Consider the following 16,652-nt stretch of genomic DNA (forward strand, 5'->3'; position numbering starts at 1 on the left):
CTGGAACTACAAGTGTGTGCCACTGCACCCAGATAAATGGGTCTCTTTCTCTTTTTTTTCAGGGCTGGGATGGAACCAGGGTCTTGTGCATGCCTAGCAATCTTGCAAGTTATTGAGCTACATCTCTAGCCTTTGTTTCTGAATTAAAAGAATTCACTAATATGCTGGGTATCGATTTTTATTCGATATCTGACTTTCATTTTTTTCCTCTATCATCTTACTCTACTTTTGATGCACAGAATATTTTGATTTTTTGTAAAGCCTAGGTGGCCCAGACTTTTTTTTGGTTTGTTTGTTGCTGGTTCTGTTGGGGTCAGAGCTGAGGTCACGAAGCTTCTGTGGGGTCCCGAATGCCACAGCTGAGCTCAGGCTGAGACCAAGTATTGGCCACACACAGCCGCCTGGGTACTTGCACCTCAGCAATCTCCTAGGAGAGGGCCATGTCTCTGTCTATTCACAGCCTTCCTCTCTGACACCTGCAGCCCACACTCACCTGTTGAACACCTGATTGGGGCGCTTGGCCTTACCCGGGGATGGGTCAAAGGTCTGAGAGCATGTGGGGAAGACAGAAATCATGTGGTATTATGGCCTAGCTGGGCTGGAAGGCCTGCTTACTCTGTACACATGCAGCGCAGAGCTGTCTGAACTCAGGCCTCCTGGAAGGAAGCAAGCCCACAGCCCAGGTGTGGGCCGCTCACCCTGCACATAGCCGACTATGGTGAATTGTTAGTTCTTCTTGTGGCTACTCGTGGTGTCCCATGTCTGACACAAGAAAGAGCATGCTCTGGGCTGGGCGCTGGGGCTCTCTCGTTTCTGCCGGCCCTCCCCGGTGCTGTGTGTGCATAGCCCTGGCTTCTCCTGGCAGCTGGTTTCCCACTCCCCAGGCTGAGAAGACAGTCCCCTAAAAGGATTTTATTTTTATTTTAGGGCTGCATGCAGTGGTGCCTCATTAATACTGGTAAGGACAATGGCTGCAGGTTCACAGGACCAGGCATGGCTGTGGATGTCACAGAAACTCACCTGGCTCCCAAGGAGTGCCATGGGGTGAAGGGGCGGTGGTGGGGGTGGTGCTGGAGTTAAGCTTCCAGGCTGTTCCTAAACCCATGAGGGGATACGGGGGCGGGGGGGGGCAGGGGAGGGGAGGGCGCAACAGGTTTCTCAGATGGCGGGCAGGTACACCGCGTTCCACTGGAGGCTGCCTTTTGTTCTCACTGCTGATGGGGAATGAGAACCAGGCTTCTGAGCTGTTTCTACTTTTGTTTTCCTGACTGCAGAATCTTCCCTGGACTCATCTCAAGAGCCCTCAGGACCCCAGCAGAGGCTGAACACACACACACACACACACATACACACACACACACACACCCATGGTTGGTCATGGGTGAGGACTGTCACTCTCCTCAATGGAAATGCTGGCGGCTGGCTCCTAGCCTGGCCCCCCCCATGGGGCACAGAGCCCAGCTGCACGGGGGGGGGGGCTGGGGGGGACCTCATGCCATGGGGTGGGGCAGGCCTGGACTTTGGGGAGCAGCCTCACTGCAGAAGGGCATGGAGGTGGCTCTAAGGGCCCCTGGGCTGCCCCCTCCCCAACAAAGCCAGCCGAGGGGGACAGGAAGAGCCATGAGCTACAGGCCTGCCTTCAGGCACACGCGTGATGACAGCGTGTACATGTGCGTGGGGCTGGTACCTTTCCAAGGGCTTTTAAACGCATTATCTTGTTGGAGGCTCATTTGAGTCAAGGACTAGAAGCCGACTGGAAAACAACTCATTTACCCGGTCCTGAATGGAGAGGAAGCGGAATGCAGCATGTATTTTTGCTGAATCTCAAACCAAAACAACCTTTTGTTAAAGAACAAACAAATAAACAAAAATGCGGAACACTAATTCTCCAGGGAGCACAGTGTGCACCGAGCCTCTGGGAAGAGAAAGTTCAGAGACATTGATTGGGCGGGTGGGGGCTGGGCCTGCCAGGATCCCAGGCCGGTGGCGTGGCCAGCGTGGCCCTGTCCCTGCGGCCCCTTCCTGGCAGTGGTCTAGCCCTGGGCAGTCCCCGCTCAGCCCCTGCTGGGAAGGGCTAGGGAGGGGGCACTCCCGAGCTGGGCCCCAAAGGAGGGTGCATCAGGGGCTGGGGGGGCTGGAGTGGGGTGCTTCTCTTGGGAAGGGGCTGGGGAGAGGTAGTTCTCTGGGGAGGGGCTCCCTGGTTGATGGCACAGTCCTTACTCCGCGTGGGACCTGGGGTGTGCAGCTCGCCTCTGCAGCTCCCACCAGAGCTACTCCACTGCACGTGCAGTTGCTGGTGTGGGGAGGGAAGCTTCGCCGCCTCCACGCGCCCCCTGAGGGCCTCAGGCCGCAGGTGCCGGCCCTCCACCCCACATCTGTCCCATGCAGCCCCTCTGTCAGCCGTCTGAACCCCCAGCAACGAGGACCCAGGGACCCAAAGTACCCAGCGGCCCTGCCAGGGCCCCTCCCCCCACCCCCCACCCGCGGCGGCTCTGGCAGAGCCGGGGAAGCCCTGGTTGCAGCTGGAGCTGGGGGGCAAGCAGGGCCTCTGGCTCACCCCGCAGTGGCCCTGCTGCCGGCCAGGCCTGGAGCCCGCAGCTGGCCCCAGCCCTGAGGCCGCCTTTGTGCCCACACAAGGGAGACTCAGTTCCTCCCTTGGCCCTTGACCCCACATCCTGACTGCACATGGGCGCAGCCCCTGGGGGGAGGGGCGGGTGCCCGGCGGCCTCGAGTGGGCTCCAGAGCCGGGTCTAAAGCGGAGGTGAGGATGTGGGGTGGCTGCGAGCACTGAGGGGTTTCTCGTGCTCTGCAGAGCGGGGTCCCTGCAGGCAGCCGCTCGCGCCCAGCACTGGGCTGGCTGGAGCCACACAGCGCAGGCGCCGGGGAGAGGGTGGGGGCAGGGAGTGACCCCCGAGACGAGAGGCACACCACGGCCACGTCCATCACCAAACCACAGCACACGTCAAGATGGACTCTTTTAATGGTTTCAAATGCATCAGTGCACAGTGAGGCCGGGCGCGCGGTCGCCGGCTGAGGGTTCACACGAGCCTGCGTCTCTTCCAGTCCCTCCCCGCGGCGCCCTCCTGCGCGTCCTCCTCGCAGCCCAGGGGGGACACCAGGTTGAGCAGGGGGTCCTCGGAGGCGCGGCCGAACAGCGCCAGCAGGAGCGCCACGCCGAAGCCCGTGGCCCTCTCACCCTGTGGACAGAGGGCGCAGAGCCTGGGCTGGCGGGCACCGCGGTGTGGAAGACCAGAGCCCGGCCCACGGCTACCGGCCCCGGGACACGGAGGAAGCCCCAGCCTTCCCGGCACCGTCCTGCGCCCTCCGGGCCGACAGCTGGGCGCTGGCAGTGGGGCGTCCCAGATCTCCCAGGGCGGGAGGGGTGCCGCCGAGCACACAGCAGCCACTCTGTTCCCGGAGGTCAGGGGGTCCGCAGCTGGCCGGACAGGAACCCACAACAGAGCGGATGTGTGCGGAGCTCCGCGGGCAGCTTGCAGGGACCGGGCGGGAGGGGACGGGAGATGGGGAGGCGATGGGAGGTGGGGAGGGGACGGGAGGGCAGGACTGGCCAGGCCGGGGTGGGGGCACCACACGGGAAGGTCTGCACTCACGGCGTGCACGGGTGCGGCAATGTCCACGTGCACCCAGACGCCGGGCCAGTCAAAGCCGATGTGGGAGGCGATGAAGAGGCCGGCGCAGGAGCTGGGGCTGTTGTCTCTGTCCTGAGGAGGCCAGGAGTGGTGACCCCTTGCCCCCAGCCAAGTGCTTGCATTGTTCTTTCCCTGCCCACCCCGTCCTGTACCCCCCTCCCGCTCCCCTGTAGTCAGCAAGGCACCCAGGTGGGCCGGGGGATCCCAGGCAGGAGACCCCGCTGGGAGGGAGGCCGCCCAAAAAAAGGGTCTGGAAGGCTGACAGAGCTGAGTGACCCCGTGCCTCTCCACCTATGCCCCTGGTGCCTCAGCCTCCACAGGGCGTCGGCCTGCGGGGCGGCTGTCCCCCCGCCCCCCGCCCACCTCCCCAACCTACCGCCACCGAGTTCTTCATGTCGGCCACGGCGGAGGTGAACTCGCTGAAGTGCAGCTCGGGGCAGTAGACGAGCGGATGCACCAGGTCCCCGCACTGCCGGCCGGCCTTCACGCATGCCGCCTCCCATTCCGCCCTGTTGGTCAGCACGGCCGCGTGGTACTTCCCTGTGGCGATGCTCTGGGCGTCCGCGACCCAGGGGCCAGAGAGACCGAAAGACAAAAGGAGGCAGAGGCAGGCGGGAAGACCGGCCAAGAGTGAGGCAGGGAGGACAGAACAAGAACATCAACAAGAACAGGGAGCATCAACCCCGCGGAGGCTGGGCCCACGCCCAGCCCCAGCTCCCAGCACCCCTTTCACGTGTCCACATCGGGCCTCACCTTCCCCCGTGGAAGCTAGGCTTAGTGACAACAACCTCAAACCCCACCTGCCCCCCCAACCCCAGGCCAGGGGCACTCAAGACCTTAGGGGTATGAGACACCCACCTGAGCCCCCGCAAGCACAGCCCCCACCCGAGCCCCTGCAAGCATGGCAACCACCTGAGCCCCCGTGAGTGTGGCCATGTCCAGGATAATGTCGGCTCCCAGGTCTTTGCAGGCGTAGGACACGCCGTCCGCCAGCACCAGTCTGCCCTCCGCGTCAGTGTTGTTGATTTCCACGGTCCTGGGGGTGGCAGAGACCCCCTGCTGAGAGACACTGCTCCCAGGGTGCTGAGCGGCCCCTAGGCCCCCGTCCTTCTCCGGTACCTCATCCCTACAAGGTGCTGCGGGCAGGGGGCGTGCTAGGCCCTGAGGCTGGCCTGGGGGGTCGGGGGCCTGCCAAGAGGCCAGGGAGGAGACACACAGCCTTACTTTCCCGAGTACAGCAGGTGGATGTCGTCAGGCCGCGTGGAGTGGGGGCCCACTGCATTCTCCGCCAAGCAGAACACGGCGTGGAGGTTGTCCTTGAAGCCCTGAGGAAGGAGCGGGTGGAGTCTCTGGTTAGGCCCTCAGACTCACGGACAGCTGGACAGGGGCCAACAGACAGCCCCAGAGGCAGGCGGCAGAGCTCAGCCCTGGAGCTTTCCTGCCGCCAGCCTGGGCAGCTCTGGCAGCCCTGGCAGGTCCTGGGACAACTAGGCAATGTACCCCAAGTGAGGAGCAGGAAGCTTTGAGGCCTGCTGGGTCCTCAAAGCCCCAGAAGTCACTGTGGATGCACGTCCGTCCCCCTAGCTCTGATCTCTGGCTTTAGCACCTGTGGATTGCTCCCGGCTGTCACTGTTAGACTCTGCGACTAGCCCCACGGTGGCCTAAGCCTATTTTGGATCTGAGGTCTTCGTGGGATGTACTGCTGGCAACCAACTTCTCCCAGGCTGCCGGCTGTCTTTCTGGTTTGGTAACAACGTCCTTGCTGTGCAGAAACATTTTAGTTTGACGCTGTGCTCCCACTTGTCAACTCTGACTCCTATCTGCTGTGCCCCTGGGCTGTTTTTGAAAAGTTTCTGCCTATGCCTAGGAGTTGTAGTGCTTCTCCTAGTCCCTCTTGCAGTCATTTCAAACTTTTGGGCCTGGTGTTGAGGTCTTTGATCCACTTAGAGCTGATATTTGCACATGACAACAAACGGGATCACTTTTAGTTTGCTGCTTATGGACGTCGAGTTTTCCCAGCATCAGTTATCAAAGAGGCTGGCTTTTTTCCACAGTGTATCTTTGGCTCTCTTATCAAATATCAGATAATTTTAAGTATGTGGTTTTATTTCTGGGTCTTCTAGTCTGGTCCATTGATCTGCGGGTCTATTTTTGTGCCAACACCAAGCTGTTTTTGTTATTATAGCTCTGTAGTAGAGCTTGAGATCTGAGATTGTGATTCCACCAGCATTACTTTTTCTTTTTTCTTTTTTTTTGCCTAAAATTGCTTTGGCTATTCCAGGTCTTTTGTTGTTTCCTATGAATTTTTGGGTTATTTTCTCTATCTCAGTAAAGAACTTCATTGGGATTTTGATGGGAACAGCGTTAAATTTTTATGGCAATTTTCACAATACTAAGTCTACCTATCCATGAACATGGAAGGTCTTTCCACTTCCTGATGTCATCTTTGATCTCTTTCTTCAGATTTTCATAGTTTTTGCTATAAAGGTTTTTGCTTCTTTAGTTAGGTTTATTCTTAGATATTTTATATCCAATATAATATCTAGAATATACAAGGAGCTCAAGAAACTAACCCTACTGAAACCTAATAAGCCAATCACTAGATGGGTAAAGGAGCTGAGAGACTTCTCAGAAGAGGTGGTAAGAATGGCAAAGAAACACATGAGGAAATGCTCAACATCCCTGGCCATAAAGGAAATGCAAATCAAAACAACTCAGATTCCATCTCACCTGGTTAGATGAGCCAACATGGCGAATGTTAACAACAAAAAATGTTGGGCGGGGGATGGCTGGGGGGGGGGGAGAAGGAAACCTACTGCACTGTTGGTGGGATGGAAACTAATACAACTATTCTGGACAGCAGTTTGGCGGTTCCTCAAAAAACTAAACATAGGGCTGGGAATGTGGCTTAGTGGTAGAATGCTTGCCTAGCATATATGAGGGCCTGGGTTGGATTCCCCAGCACCCCATACACAGAAAAAGCCGGAAGTGGTGTTGTGGCTCAAGTGGTAGAGAGCTAGCCTTGAGCAAAAAGCTCAGGGACAGCATCCAGGCCCTGAGTTCAAGCCCCAGGACTGGCAAAAACAAAACAAAACAAAAGCTAAGCACAGACCTTCCCTACAACCCAGCCATGCCACTCCTGGGCCTCTACCCAGATCATCACAAGCCAGAATACCATAAAGACACTTGCACATCCATGTTCACTGCTGCACTATTCACAACAACCAGGTTGTGGAAACAACAGATGAGTGGATCCAAACAATGTGGTACCTGTACACAATGGAATTTCACACAGCTGTTAGAAAGAATAATATGTCATCTGAAGAGAAACAAATGGACCTAGAACACATCATGTTAAGTGAAGTAAGGCAAGCTCAGAGAGACAAACAGTGCATGCTTTCTCTCACAGGAAGAAGCTAGATCTAAAATACAGCAGGACATAATAACTTACACAGGTCCCTAGGCATTCACACACAGTGAGACCAAAGGAGAGGAACAGAAAGGCGCAATGCCCATGTGCATCTGATCATACAGAATAATCATTAACCAAATGAACTCAGGGAATGAAAACAAGTGCTTTTTTTTTCTTTTTTGCTGTTTTTGTTTTCTGTCTTTGGGAGTGTACGGGGAGAGACAGACATGGAGAGACAAAGGGTAAACAAATGCAGCAGTGGTACTCACTGGACATCATGTTGAAAATGAGCTATACAACTTGTGGGTGGATGGAAGGAAAAAACTGGGAGAGAAGGAAGGGGTGACATTGTTCAAAAGGAATGTATTCTACCTGACTTATGGAACTATCACATCTCTGGTTTTAGCATTTTCAATTTTAAAAAGGGGAAAAAAAAGAACAACTCTAGCAGAAGGCAGGGAGCTATTAGGGGATCACAAAGGACCCCATGTGCAGAGTAAGGATGAGTCTAGCTGTGCAGACCCACGGAGAGCCAGGCTGGAGCATGAAGGGCAAAGCCCACGGGAGAAGGCCCAGCAGGAGCACCTGTAGTACAGGGCCTCACTCACCTGCTTGATGGCAGCTCTGAAGGCCCCCAGGATGGCTGCTGCACCCCCACAATCACGCTTCATCCCTGCCATGGTGGTCTGCAGTGGGACAAAGACATCCGGAAAGACACTGAAGCACAGGGACACAGAGCTGGCTGACAGCAGCCCATCTGGCCCCAGCCCACACAGCACACTGGGCCCCTGGCTCCCCGGGGCCTGCCAGGCCATGTGAGTGGAACTGGAACTTGTGAGATCACAACTCGTGAGCCCACAGACACAGAGGTGGCCCTTTCATGTCAGCACAGCCACGTAGCCAAGGAAGACCCACAAACCCCCAGCCATGGCCAGCCTCGTACACACACGCGGGCTTCCTTGAGCCCGTGTCCCTGTGGCCTGGAAGTGACTGCGGGTCCTCTCTCTCCACACATGGAGGAGAAGGCAGCAGTGGGACTCACTTGGCATCACCCAGCCTGCACGTGAAGGGTGTTGGCTAGGCTGCCGGTGTCTCCAGAACAACGGGTCCCCAGCCTATGGGTCTCCCATGTTTGCAAGCAAGGTCACCTGACTTCTCTGTGGGTCGTGACAGCTGGGAGGAGAGGCCCATGGGGGCTCCTGCAGCCAAGCACTGTGTGTGGGCAGCCTGCCTCGCATACCCCATTTCTAGCACCAACACTAGGGGTACAGCCACACAGCACCCACTCACGCATGGGCGCGAGCCCCGTGTGTGTGCCCTGGCCTTCTACGCTTCAGGACACCACATATTTTTGCCCATCCTGCCTCAGGCTCAGCGCCGGTGTGAAGTCACTGCTCTGGGCCCCTCCCCCCCCACCCCCAGCCCTCTCCGGACACTTCCCAGGCTCCCATTTGGCCACAATAGTACATCCTGGTCCCCCCTCATGCCACCACCACAGAAAAACACACTGTCTCCCCCTTCCTCATTCCTGTCAGCCTCCGACATGTCACCTGCTGAGAATGGATACTCATGTTTCCGTTTCATAGGTTCCCGACTTTAATTGACAAGTTCATCTATTAAACTGACAGCAGCTTCTCAGACATAATAAGGATTTCAGCTTGGAGTGGACAGAGTGGTTTTTGAACCCTTATTGTAGGACATGAGCCTTCAATTTTAGTGGAAAGTATCTTCAGACACATTAATAATTGAGCCGAATGAAAAGGATTGAGCTAGCAACTACTGAGACCAAGCCATCTCTTTGACCTAATCGGCAAGAAAGCACAGGATTGTTACCCGGGGGAAAATGGAACAATGGGTGTGGCATCCAACCATTTCAAAATGGCCCACACAGAATATGCATGCTCTTATCTCGCCTCCCAAGCGCAGGTGGCCCAATAAGATTTCTCCAACCCCCGAGTGCTGCCTTCCATTGTTGCAAAAGGTTTTCACCGTGACACTAAGCCGTCACCTGCTTTCTCTACTACGCTGACATTTGAATCCATAGCATGGAAGCTGTGACTGGAGAAAGTGGGGGAGGGCTTCACAGTTGAGCTCACGGCCCCAAAGTGAAGAAGGGATCACTAGCTTTTCCTCCTTGGGAAAATAAAGCCATGGCGACACTGCACAGAGCCACCTTGCTGAAGCAGTAAGGCCGACTTTTACAAGCTCAGTCACCATGTGTCGAGTTCTGGTGTAATAGCAAAGAATGTCCAAAGTTAACTTAAAAAATTGGGAGGCCCCAATTTTCTTGGTACATTTCAACTGAAATGACATCAAAACAGACAGATGTAGTGACAGATGCAAGACCTCCACAATCTTCTATTCAGCAGACACTGAGGGAACTGGCAAAAAAACATACACAGTAATGCACATTTCTAACTTGTTTTCATTTTGGAAAGTTATTTCCATAAGATTAGACTCCAAGATAGAGAACAGATTTGTATCATTTTCAAACAAATTATTGCTATCTTTGACGCTTCTCAATTTTAATTGCCAGTTCAGTGGACAGGGATAGAGGTAAACCATAGCTCTTTGGGACTGACACTTTCAAGAGTGTAGAAAGGTATCTGGGCAGCAGAGACTTGCCAGCATGCTCCTCTCCACATGCCACTCTGCAAGTGAAGCCCTGCCCTTGTAAGCTTGGGAGTTTTGCTGGCCTTTTGACGAGTGCCCATTTCCACATCATTGCCTCGAGGTGGCCTCTTGGGTCAGGGCTTGCTGTGTTGGGTTCCGTGCCAGTCTCTGACTGTACGTGCAGGTCCAAACCTACATCAGGTCACTGTTAAAGCCCAGGGGATGCCTGTGGCTCCCCCCAAAGGATGCTAGCCAATTCTGAGTACAGAGATACTTGAGCTGGCTATAAAAAAAAGAAAGAATTGGCTGATGGTGTGGCAACACCAGTCTTCCTGTTTGCACTCTGCAGGCCAATCTCAGCCCAGGAGGCTGAGGGTGACCTGAAGGTTCATGACCCCATCTCAAAGCTGGGCACAACGGTGCATGCCTTCACCCCAGTGACAAAGGGAAACATGAATGGAAAGGACTGCAGCTCAGGCTGCTCAGGAATGAAGTGAGACCCTGTGTTGAAATAAGCAATGCAAAGGGCTAGCCGAGAGGCTCTGACAAGTGAGGCCTTGGATTCAAAAGGAAGGAAAGAAGGGAGGAAGGGAGGGAAGGAGGGATGAAAAAAGGAGGGAAGGAAGAGAGAGAAGAGAGGGAAGGCGGGAGGGAAGGGAAGGAGGGAGGGAGGGAAGGAGAAAAGAAATTCCTCATAGTTTAATTCTTAGACCACCCCATGTCAATGCCACAGGCCAAGATGGAGGCTTACATTGTTTTCCATTAAACATTTAAATGACATTTGAAGTCTTAATACATTGCTGTTTTCTTTAGTGGTGCTGGAATATTTATTTTCAATGTTTCCCCTGTGTGATAATAACTATGGAATTCAATAAGAGAATATTTGCTGTTGGTAGGGTTACTTTCAAACTTGCATTATGAATTTCACTTCCTGATTAGTCCTGGAAATAATTATGTTGTTGGGAAGGGAAGTTAAAACACGATTACCCGTCCCGGTACTGAAGTGCCTCCCTGCTTACAATGTGCAGCACCTACCTTCCATAGGAATTGGTGCTGGGCCTCGCTGTGTGTGTGGGAAAGCCCTGTTGCCTCCACCCCAGCAGATGCTGCCAGCTGAGAGGCTAGGCTGCTGGCAGACCTCCTGAGTGTACAGAAATCCAATGGTGGATGAGACTTCTGCCTGGCTTTCCCAATGCCGTTTGGGCCAGGACACAGGCACTTGCTATGCACAGGCTTGGCTCATCGCCCCCCCCCCCCCCCCCCAGCCCCCGCCACACACACACCCCTGCCACGGCTTCCAGCTTCCCTCCTCCTCACCCTCTTCCTCTGCACTTCCCCGTCTGCCCCCTCCTGGGGGCTTTCCAGAACCAGGAGCGGCGAGAGGAAATGACTTGAGCAGAGGTGGACTGTGAAGGTGGCGGCCGAGGTCAGAAGGCAGTCCTCAGGCCGTGTCCTCCAGGGCAGGGCTCCCTTGGGACACCGCAGTATCCCCTCCCTCGCCGTTTTGGGGTCCTGTTTCCACCATTCAGCACGCTCTCTGGAGCATGCAGGGGGACATGAGCATCGCGCCCCGGCTTTTCAACCTTGTCTCCCTGGGCTCTGCTTTCTATTCCACTCATCCTCTCTGTGGCTTCTCTCTGGGTTGTATCCAGACTCTTCCGTCCCTGACCGGAGGTTTGGAGTGAGGGTTCAGACTGTCTCCCTCAACTGGTGGGCCCTGACTCCCCCTCCCCCCCGCCCGCCCACCCCAGGGGCAACAGCGGACCAGCTGGCCGGGACCCAGCCCCCCAAAGCGTGCCTCACCTTCCCTTTGATGCTGAGGCCCCCGGTGTCATAGACAATGCCCTTGCCCACCCAGGCGATGGTCTGCGTGGCTCCCGCGGGCGTGTGGCTGAGGACGGCGAGGGCCGGGGGCCGGAGGGCGGCTTTGCCCACCCCGTAGATCCCTGCATGGGGAGGGGGGTTGTGAGGCTCGGGTTGCCCTGGCAGAGACCCCCCCGGTCAGCTGCCAGAGAGCTGGACTGCTCCAGCCCAGGTTCCTAGCCCCTCCAGCCCCCAGCCAGTGTGGGAGGGGGGTGCAAACCCGCTCCAACCTCTGGCACTGCGTAAAGCCCCCCCCCCCCCCGAGGCAATGCACATGGCTCAGAATGACGTTTGCACGTGCAAGGCGGGTCCTGCCCTGAGATCAGGAGCACAGGTGCCAGCATGCAGCCTGCCTCCAGCTGACCTGCTCACTCTTGGTGTACTCAGCCCCTCTTCCAGAGAAAGGAAGGGCCTGTTTGAGGGCAGAGGCCACAAGACGCCCCAATCACTGAGCTGAACAATGACAGCAACTGACAGAAAGAATGGCCGCCTGACAAACTCCTATTCATCCTGCAGGACCTGCGGTATATGTCCCCTCCTCTGAGAAACGTTCCCTGGCCTAAGTGAACTCTGCTTGAAGGTGAAGCTGGTTTATACGCCCGAGGCGGATCTGGTCCTAGGATGACTCCGCTGTACTTGAGTCCAGAGCAGTGAGTGCCCCCACTAGTGGGGGTTGGCCTGGGGGCCTCATCCCTAGGGGTCCTACAGAAATGACCAGACCTTCTAAGACGGGGCTGCAGGAAGGACAGGCACTTGCTCACACATTCCTTCTCTCTCTAGACACCTCACAAGGGCATCATGGCCATCCTGCAAGCTGACCCTCCTGCAAACTGACCACCCTGGGAGCTGAAAGCTGGTGACGACCCCAGGACCCCACCCCCATGGCCACAGTGAGGAGAGACCCCAGGCACCAGGCAGCCCAGCGATGGTCTCCCACCCTCCAGTTCTGGGGAAGGTCGGGAGACATGACCGCAACAGTCACCAGAGGAGGTGTCTGAGTGAGTGGAGCCCTGGGCGGCAGCTGCGTCATGGGAGTGCCTGAGCAACGTCTTTCCAGATGGACACAGCCAGGGACAAATGGCCCTCTGTGCTGGCCAGGGAGTGGGCAGGGCAGGGCGCAGGAAGAGCCTGGGTCTGGCGGTTCCCAGAATGGCTGCCCTTGCTTCCCCAGGGGACTGTGTGCTTTCTAGAACCCGGGACCTGGGCTGACGGTTCAAGTCCCAAAGCAGCATGACATGAGACGCTGCCACAAGCCCCCCAGCACGCCCCCCCACGCCTGTGGCCCAGCCCTGAGGGGCCAGCCCCACCCACCTCCAAATCCTCTGGTCTTCAGCTCCTCATCCTGAATGACCATGGGGGTAATTCCCAGCTCCTCTCCAACTTTGCTAATCTCCTGGACATGTTCGTGGAAAAACGACAACAGGAGACGCGTGAGGGAGGCCCGCAGGCCCAGGCCAGCGATGAGCCAAGTGGCAGGAGAGGACCCGGCCTCGTGTGACGAAGCCCAGCCACCTGGTTTTCTGCAGCTCCTGGCTACACTCCTGCCACCAGCCTCCAGGAGCCCCAGCCTCTCCTATTCCCCTCACTGAGGCTGCCAGCCTCTCAGAACGGGGTGGATGGCAGAACCTGAAGCATCCCCAGGGCTCCCAAGCCTTGGGGGGTGTGGATGGGCCCCAGGCTCCTTCTGCCTTGTTTGGGGTGGAGCCCTCCCCTGCCCCGCCACCGGCTTCAAGCTCCCCTGGCACCACGGGCCACCGACCTCCAGGAAGATGTCCGTATTCATCTCATTGCAGGGCGTGTCCACAATGCGGGCGGCCAGCCGCACACCCTCCGTGGCATTGGTTAGGCACTAGAGAAACCAAAAGGCCATCACTGGGCATGGGGACTGGGTGGGAGGTGGGGATCATCCCTTCCTCATCCACTTTTCCAGGGCCCCAAACATAGCAGAGACCGCCCCCCCAAGTTCCTAGAGAGGTTTTGGGGCCACTCACAGGGCATGAGGAGAGCAGGAGGGCTGAGCACCGGTGGCTCATGCCTTTAATCCTAGCTACTTAGGAGGCTGCGATCTGAGGAGCACAGTTCAAAGCCAGCCTGGGCAGGAAAGTCCATGAAACTCTTACCTCCAAAAACTACTAAAAAAAAACCCAAACTCAAAAAACAAAAACCAGAAGTGGCACTGTGGCTCAAGGGGTAGAGTGCTAGCCTGGAGCACAAAGAGGCTCAAGAATAGTGCCCAGGCCCAGAGTTCAAGCCCCAGGACTGGGAGAAAGAAAAAAAGAGGGCAGGAAGGGAGACAGATGCTTTTGGATTTTCTGCAGATCACCGGTAGGTTTTCAGCGGTGCCTTCCTCGTGGGCGGGCCCATGTCACCGGCCCCAGGAGGGCACTGGGCTCTGACTGTCCTGGCTTATCATGGACAGTCCACAGTCCACGCTGGGCATTGCCACAGGGGGCTCACGTGGCACCTGGCACTCAGCCTGGGACAGGTACCTAAGAATGCAGTTCACCAGCTGCGGGCAGTTTCGACCCCCATGCTCGGGAAGATAGCTCAGATTGGGAACCACAGTCTTCTCTAGCCTGGCCTAAGATCCCTGCCTGCCCAATTCTCTTCTCACGGGTCTTTGTTCTTAGCTGATCCCAAGCTCCTCCTGCCCCCCATCAGTCCCCACTGTCCGCCCAGGGCCTCAGAGTCTCCAGACAGCTGGCTGCGTCAGTGCCTTGGCGCTGGCAGGAAGGAGCGGATATTAAGAGCAAAGCGGCGAGGGGCCCACGGGGGCTGGGGCAGCAGCACTGAGTTCATCACCGCCTTTCAGGCCCGTGTCAGGAGGACAGCGGCAGTCGATTCCGCCAGCCCAGCCTCCACCCCCGCTGTCTGGTGATTGCGAGAGCTTCTGCCTGTCCCAGGTAATTAAAGTCTGAAGCCTGCAAGGTAGGGACCTGGGAGCTGACAGCTCGGATAGGACACGTGCCGCCTGTCAGTGCCGGGCCTCAGGAGAGGCAGGCAGAGAGAGCAGACGAGAGGGAGAGCAGAGGCCTCCCTTTCCTCACCACCAGGGGAAGGCCCATCGTTCCTGCTATCCACGTTGATCTGAGAACCTACTACGTACCCGCATCAGGCTAGACTCAGAATCTAAGAAGCCTGAGGGACTGAGGCCAACATAAAACCAACCACAAACCCATCCATGAAAGTGGGGGAACAGGAGGCCTCAGGACTCAGAGTTCTGGCCCCCCATAAAGGCCACATGGGGTATCAGACCCTAAGTGTGCTTGACCAGCTGAAGGACAGTAAAGTCCATTGTGGCTGGGCAGGACCTAGAAAGGCAGACAAGGGCTAGGAGAGGGCAGGGGTGGGAAGCTCTGGGCGTGGGCCTGGGACCTGGTAGAAGGTGGGCTGAGAGCTTAGGAAGAACTCCCAAGGTCCTGGGAGGGGCAGCCAGCGGGGTCTGAGGGCTCTGTGGACTGAGTGGGGAGAGGGGGGCCAGAGAGGCCAAGGGAATGAATGCCAGAGGCCGTAGGGAGGCAGGGGAGAAGGGGGGCCGCCTGGGGCCTGCATAGGCCGGTGGGTGAGTTTCAGGGAGAGAAGAAAGGCAGGCACCCAGACCATCAGAAATGGCAGAAAGGGGTTTGGTGAGTGGGCGGGAAAAGTGAATTAACTAAGCAAAGCAATGAGACAATGTTTGTGATCAAAGTTTGGCAATAAAGAGAAAAAGAGAGCTGATCCAAGATGACACAGATGGAATTGAGTTTCCTCTTCCTCATCTGGTGAAGAACAGACCACGCTGCTGAGCAGGGGCCAATCTGGGGCTGAAGGTGGAAGTAGGCGGGACAGGGGGGATCAGGACTCGATTCTGGGCTAGCCTGCCTGCAAAGGATCCTTCCTAGGCTCAAGTAAAATCACCTGTGTCAAAAAGCACACTGCAGAGAGGGAAGAAATAGGTGGTGGTACTGGTGCTCAATAAACCCTAAGCAGAACAGCATTGAAAAAATAGAGCCCACCCTTCTGGGGAGGGGCCCACTGACTTCTTGGGGCTCCCAGAAGCCCGTCCTGCCTTCCCTGGGGAAGGGAAGGGGAGGGGGGGTACACCCCGTCTGCCTCCCAAATACCCACTTGCAACGTGGACACTTCCACAGGCCCGTTGTCCTGTCCCACTAGGAAGAACTCCACGGTGACTGTCCTCTTCTCCGAGCGACGAGAAGCCCCGGAGCGGTGGGTGAACAGCGGGAAGGCCCGGGCCAGGGCACAGGCTGAGGCGAAGATGTCGGGCTGTTCACAGACCATCTGCAGTGGGGAGAAAGGCAGGGCAGGGCTGAGACCTCGGAAACAGAGGCCTCAGGGGTGGTGGTGGGGAGCTGCCCAACAGCCACATTTCAGCCAGGGAACCAATACCTACTCCACGGGGAATAAAAGCAGAAACGCTGCTCTGGAAAACCCAAGTGACCTGACTCTACAAACCACAACCATGCCCGTCCACTGCCTGGGAGACAGGCCAGCCGGGCCCCGGGAAATCTACACCGGAACCTCCGCTTTGCCACCAAGACGGCTGTGGGGGCCACAGGGAGTGGGGCGGCCGGGCCTGGGGCCTTGGCCAGAGGGCTTGAGCTGCGCGGGCGCTGGGGGGTGGGCACCCCCGGGCCCTCTCCACTCACCAGGATGCAGCGGTGGGTCCCAGGCGGCAGGCAGGTGCGCACCAGCCTGGTGATGAAGTGGGCGGCGGAGGGGCTGTTGTGCCGGCTCACCCTGGGGGGCAGGGCGGCCACCGTGGCGCAGTTCAGATAGAGGGGGCAGCTGTCGGTGGGGTTGGGGTTCAGGGTGGCCAGAGCGGCCTGCCAGAGCTGGAGGGGAGGGAAGCCGGCAGAGGGCGGGTTCAGACGGCCTGCGGCGTCGGGGCGCCCCCTGCGCTCCCCCCCTCCGGCCCGGCTCGGGGCCGCGTGTCTGGCTGGCACCCGTCCACCCCGGCGGGCCCAGGCCCGGGCCGGCCAGCCCTCGGGGATCTCTGCTTCCAACACCGGAAGCGCTGACTCCGGGGCCTCGGCCCGTTCCCACGGAAGCGGGGTCAGGGGTCAGGGCCACGCGGAGAGGCGGGCGGAGGCCTCGGGCCTGGGGCCTCGGGGCGG

At 57.4% G+C, this 16,652-nt stretch overlaps 1 protein-coding gene across 1 annotated transcript; it reads right to left on the minus strand.

Moving 5' to 3' along the window:
- Window positions 1–2,973: 2,973 nt before the first annotated feature.
- On the minus strand, window positions 2,974–16,420 carry Npepl1 (aminopeptidase-like 1). Its single transcript, XM_013024378.1, has 11 exons — window positions 16,185–16,420; window positions 15,646–15,816; window positions 13,298–13,387; window positions 12,850–12,931; window positions 11,479–11,621; window positions 7,671–7,748; window positions 4,875–4,975; window positions 4,563–4,686; window positions 4,027–4,203; window positions 3,612–3,722; window positions 2,974–3,197 (listed from the first exon to the last, which is right to left on the minus strand). Exons 2-11 carry the CDS (start codon window positions 15,814–15,816, stop codon window positions 3,039–3,041), a joined length of 1,236 nt encoding a protein of 411 aa, XP_012879832.1. The 5' UTR covers window positions 16,185–16,420; the 3' UTR covers window positions 2,974–3,038.
- Between the last annotated feature and the right edge of the window lie 232 nt (window positions 16,421–16,652).

Source organism: Dipodomys ordii, unplaced genomic scaffold, assembly GCF_000151885.1.
Source record: "Dipodomys ordii isolate 6190 unplaced genomic scaffold, Dord_2.0 Scaffold75, whole genome shotgun sequence".
Lineage (NCBI taxonomy): Eukaryota > Metazoa > Chordata > Mammalia > Rodentia > Heteromyidae > Dipodomys > Dipodomys ordii.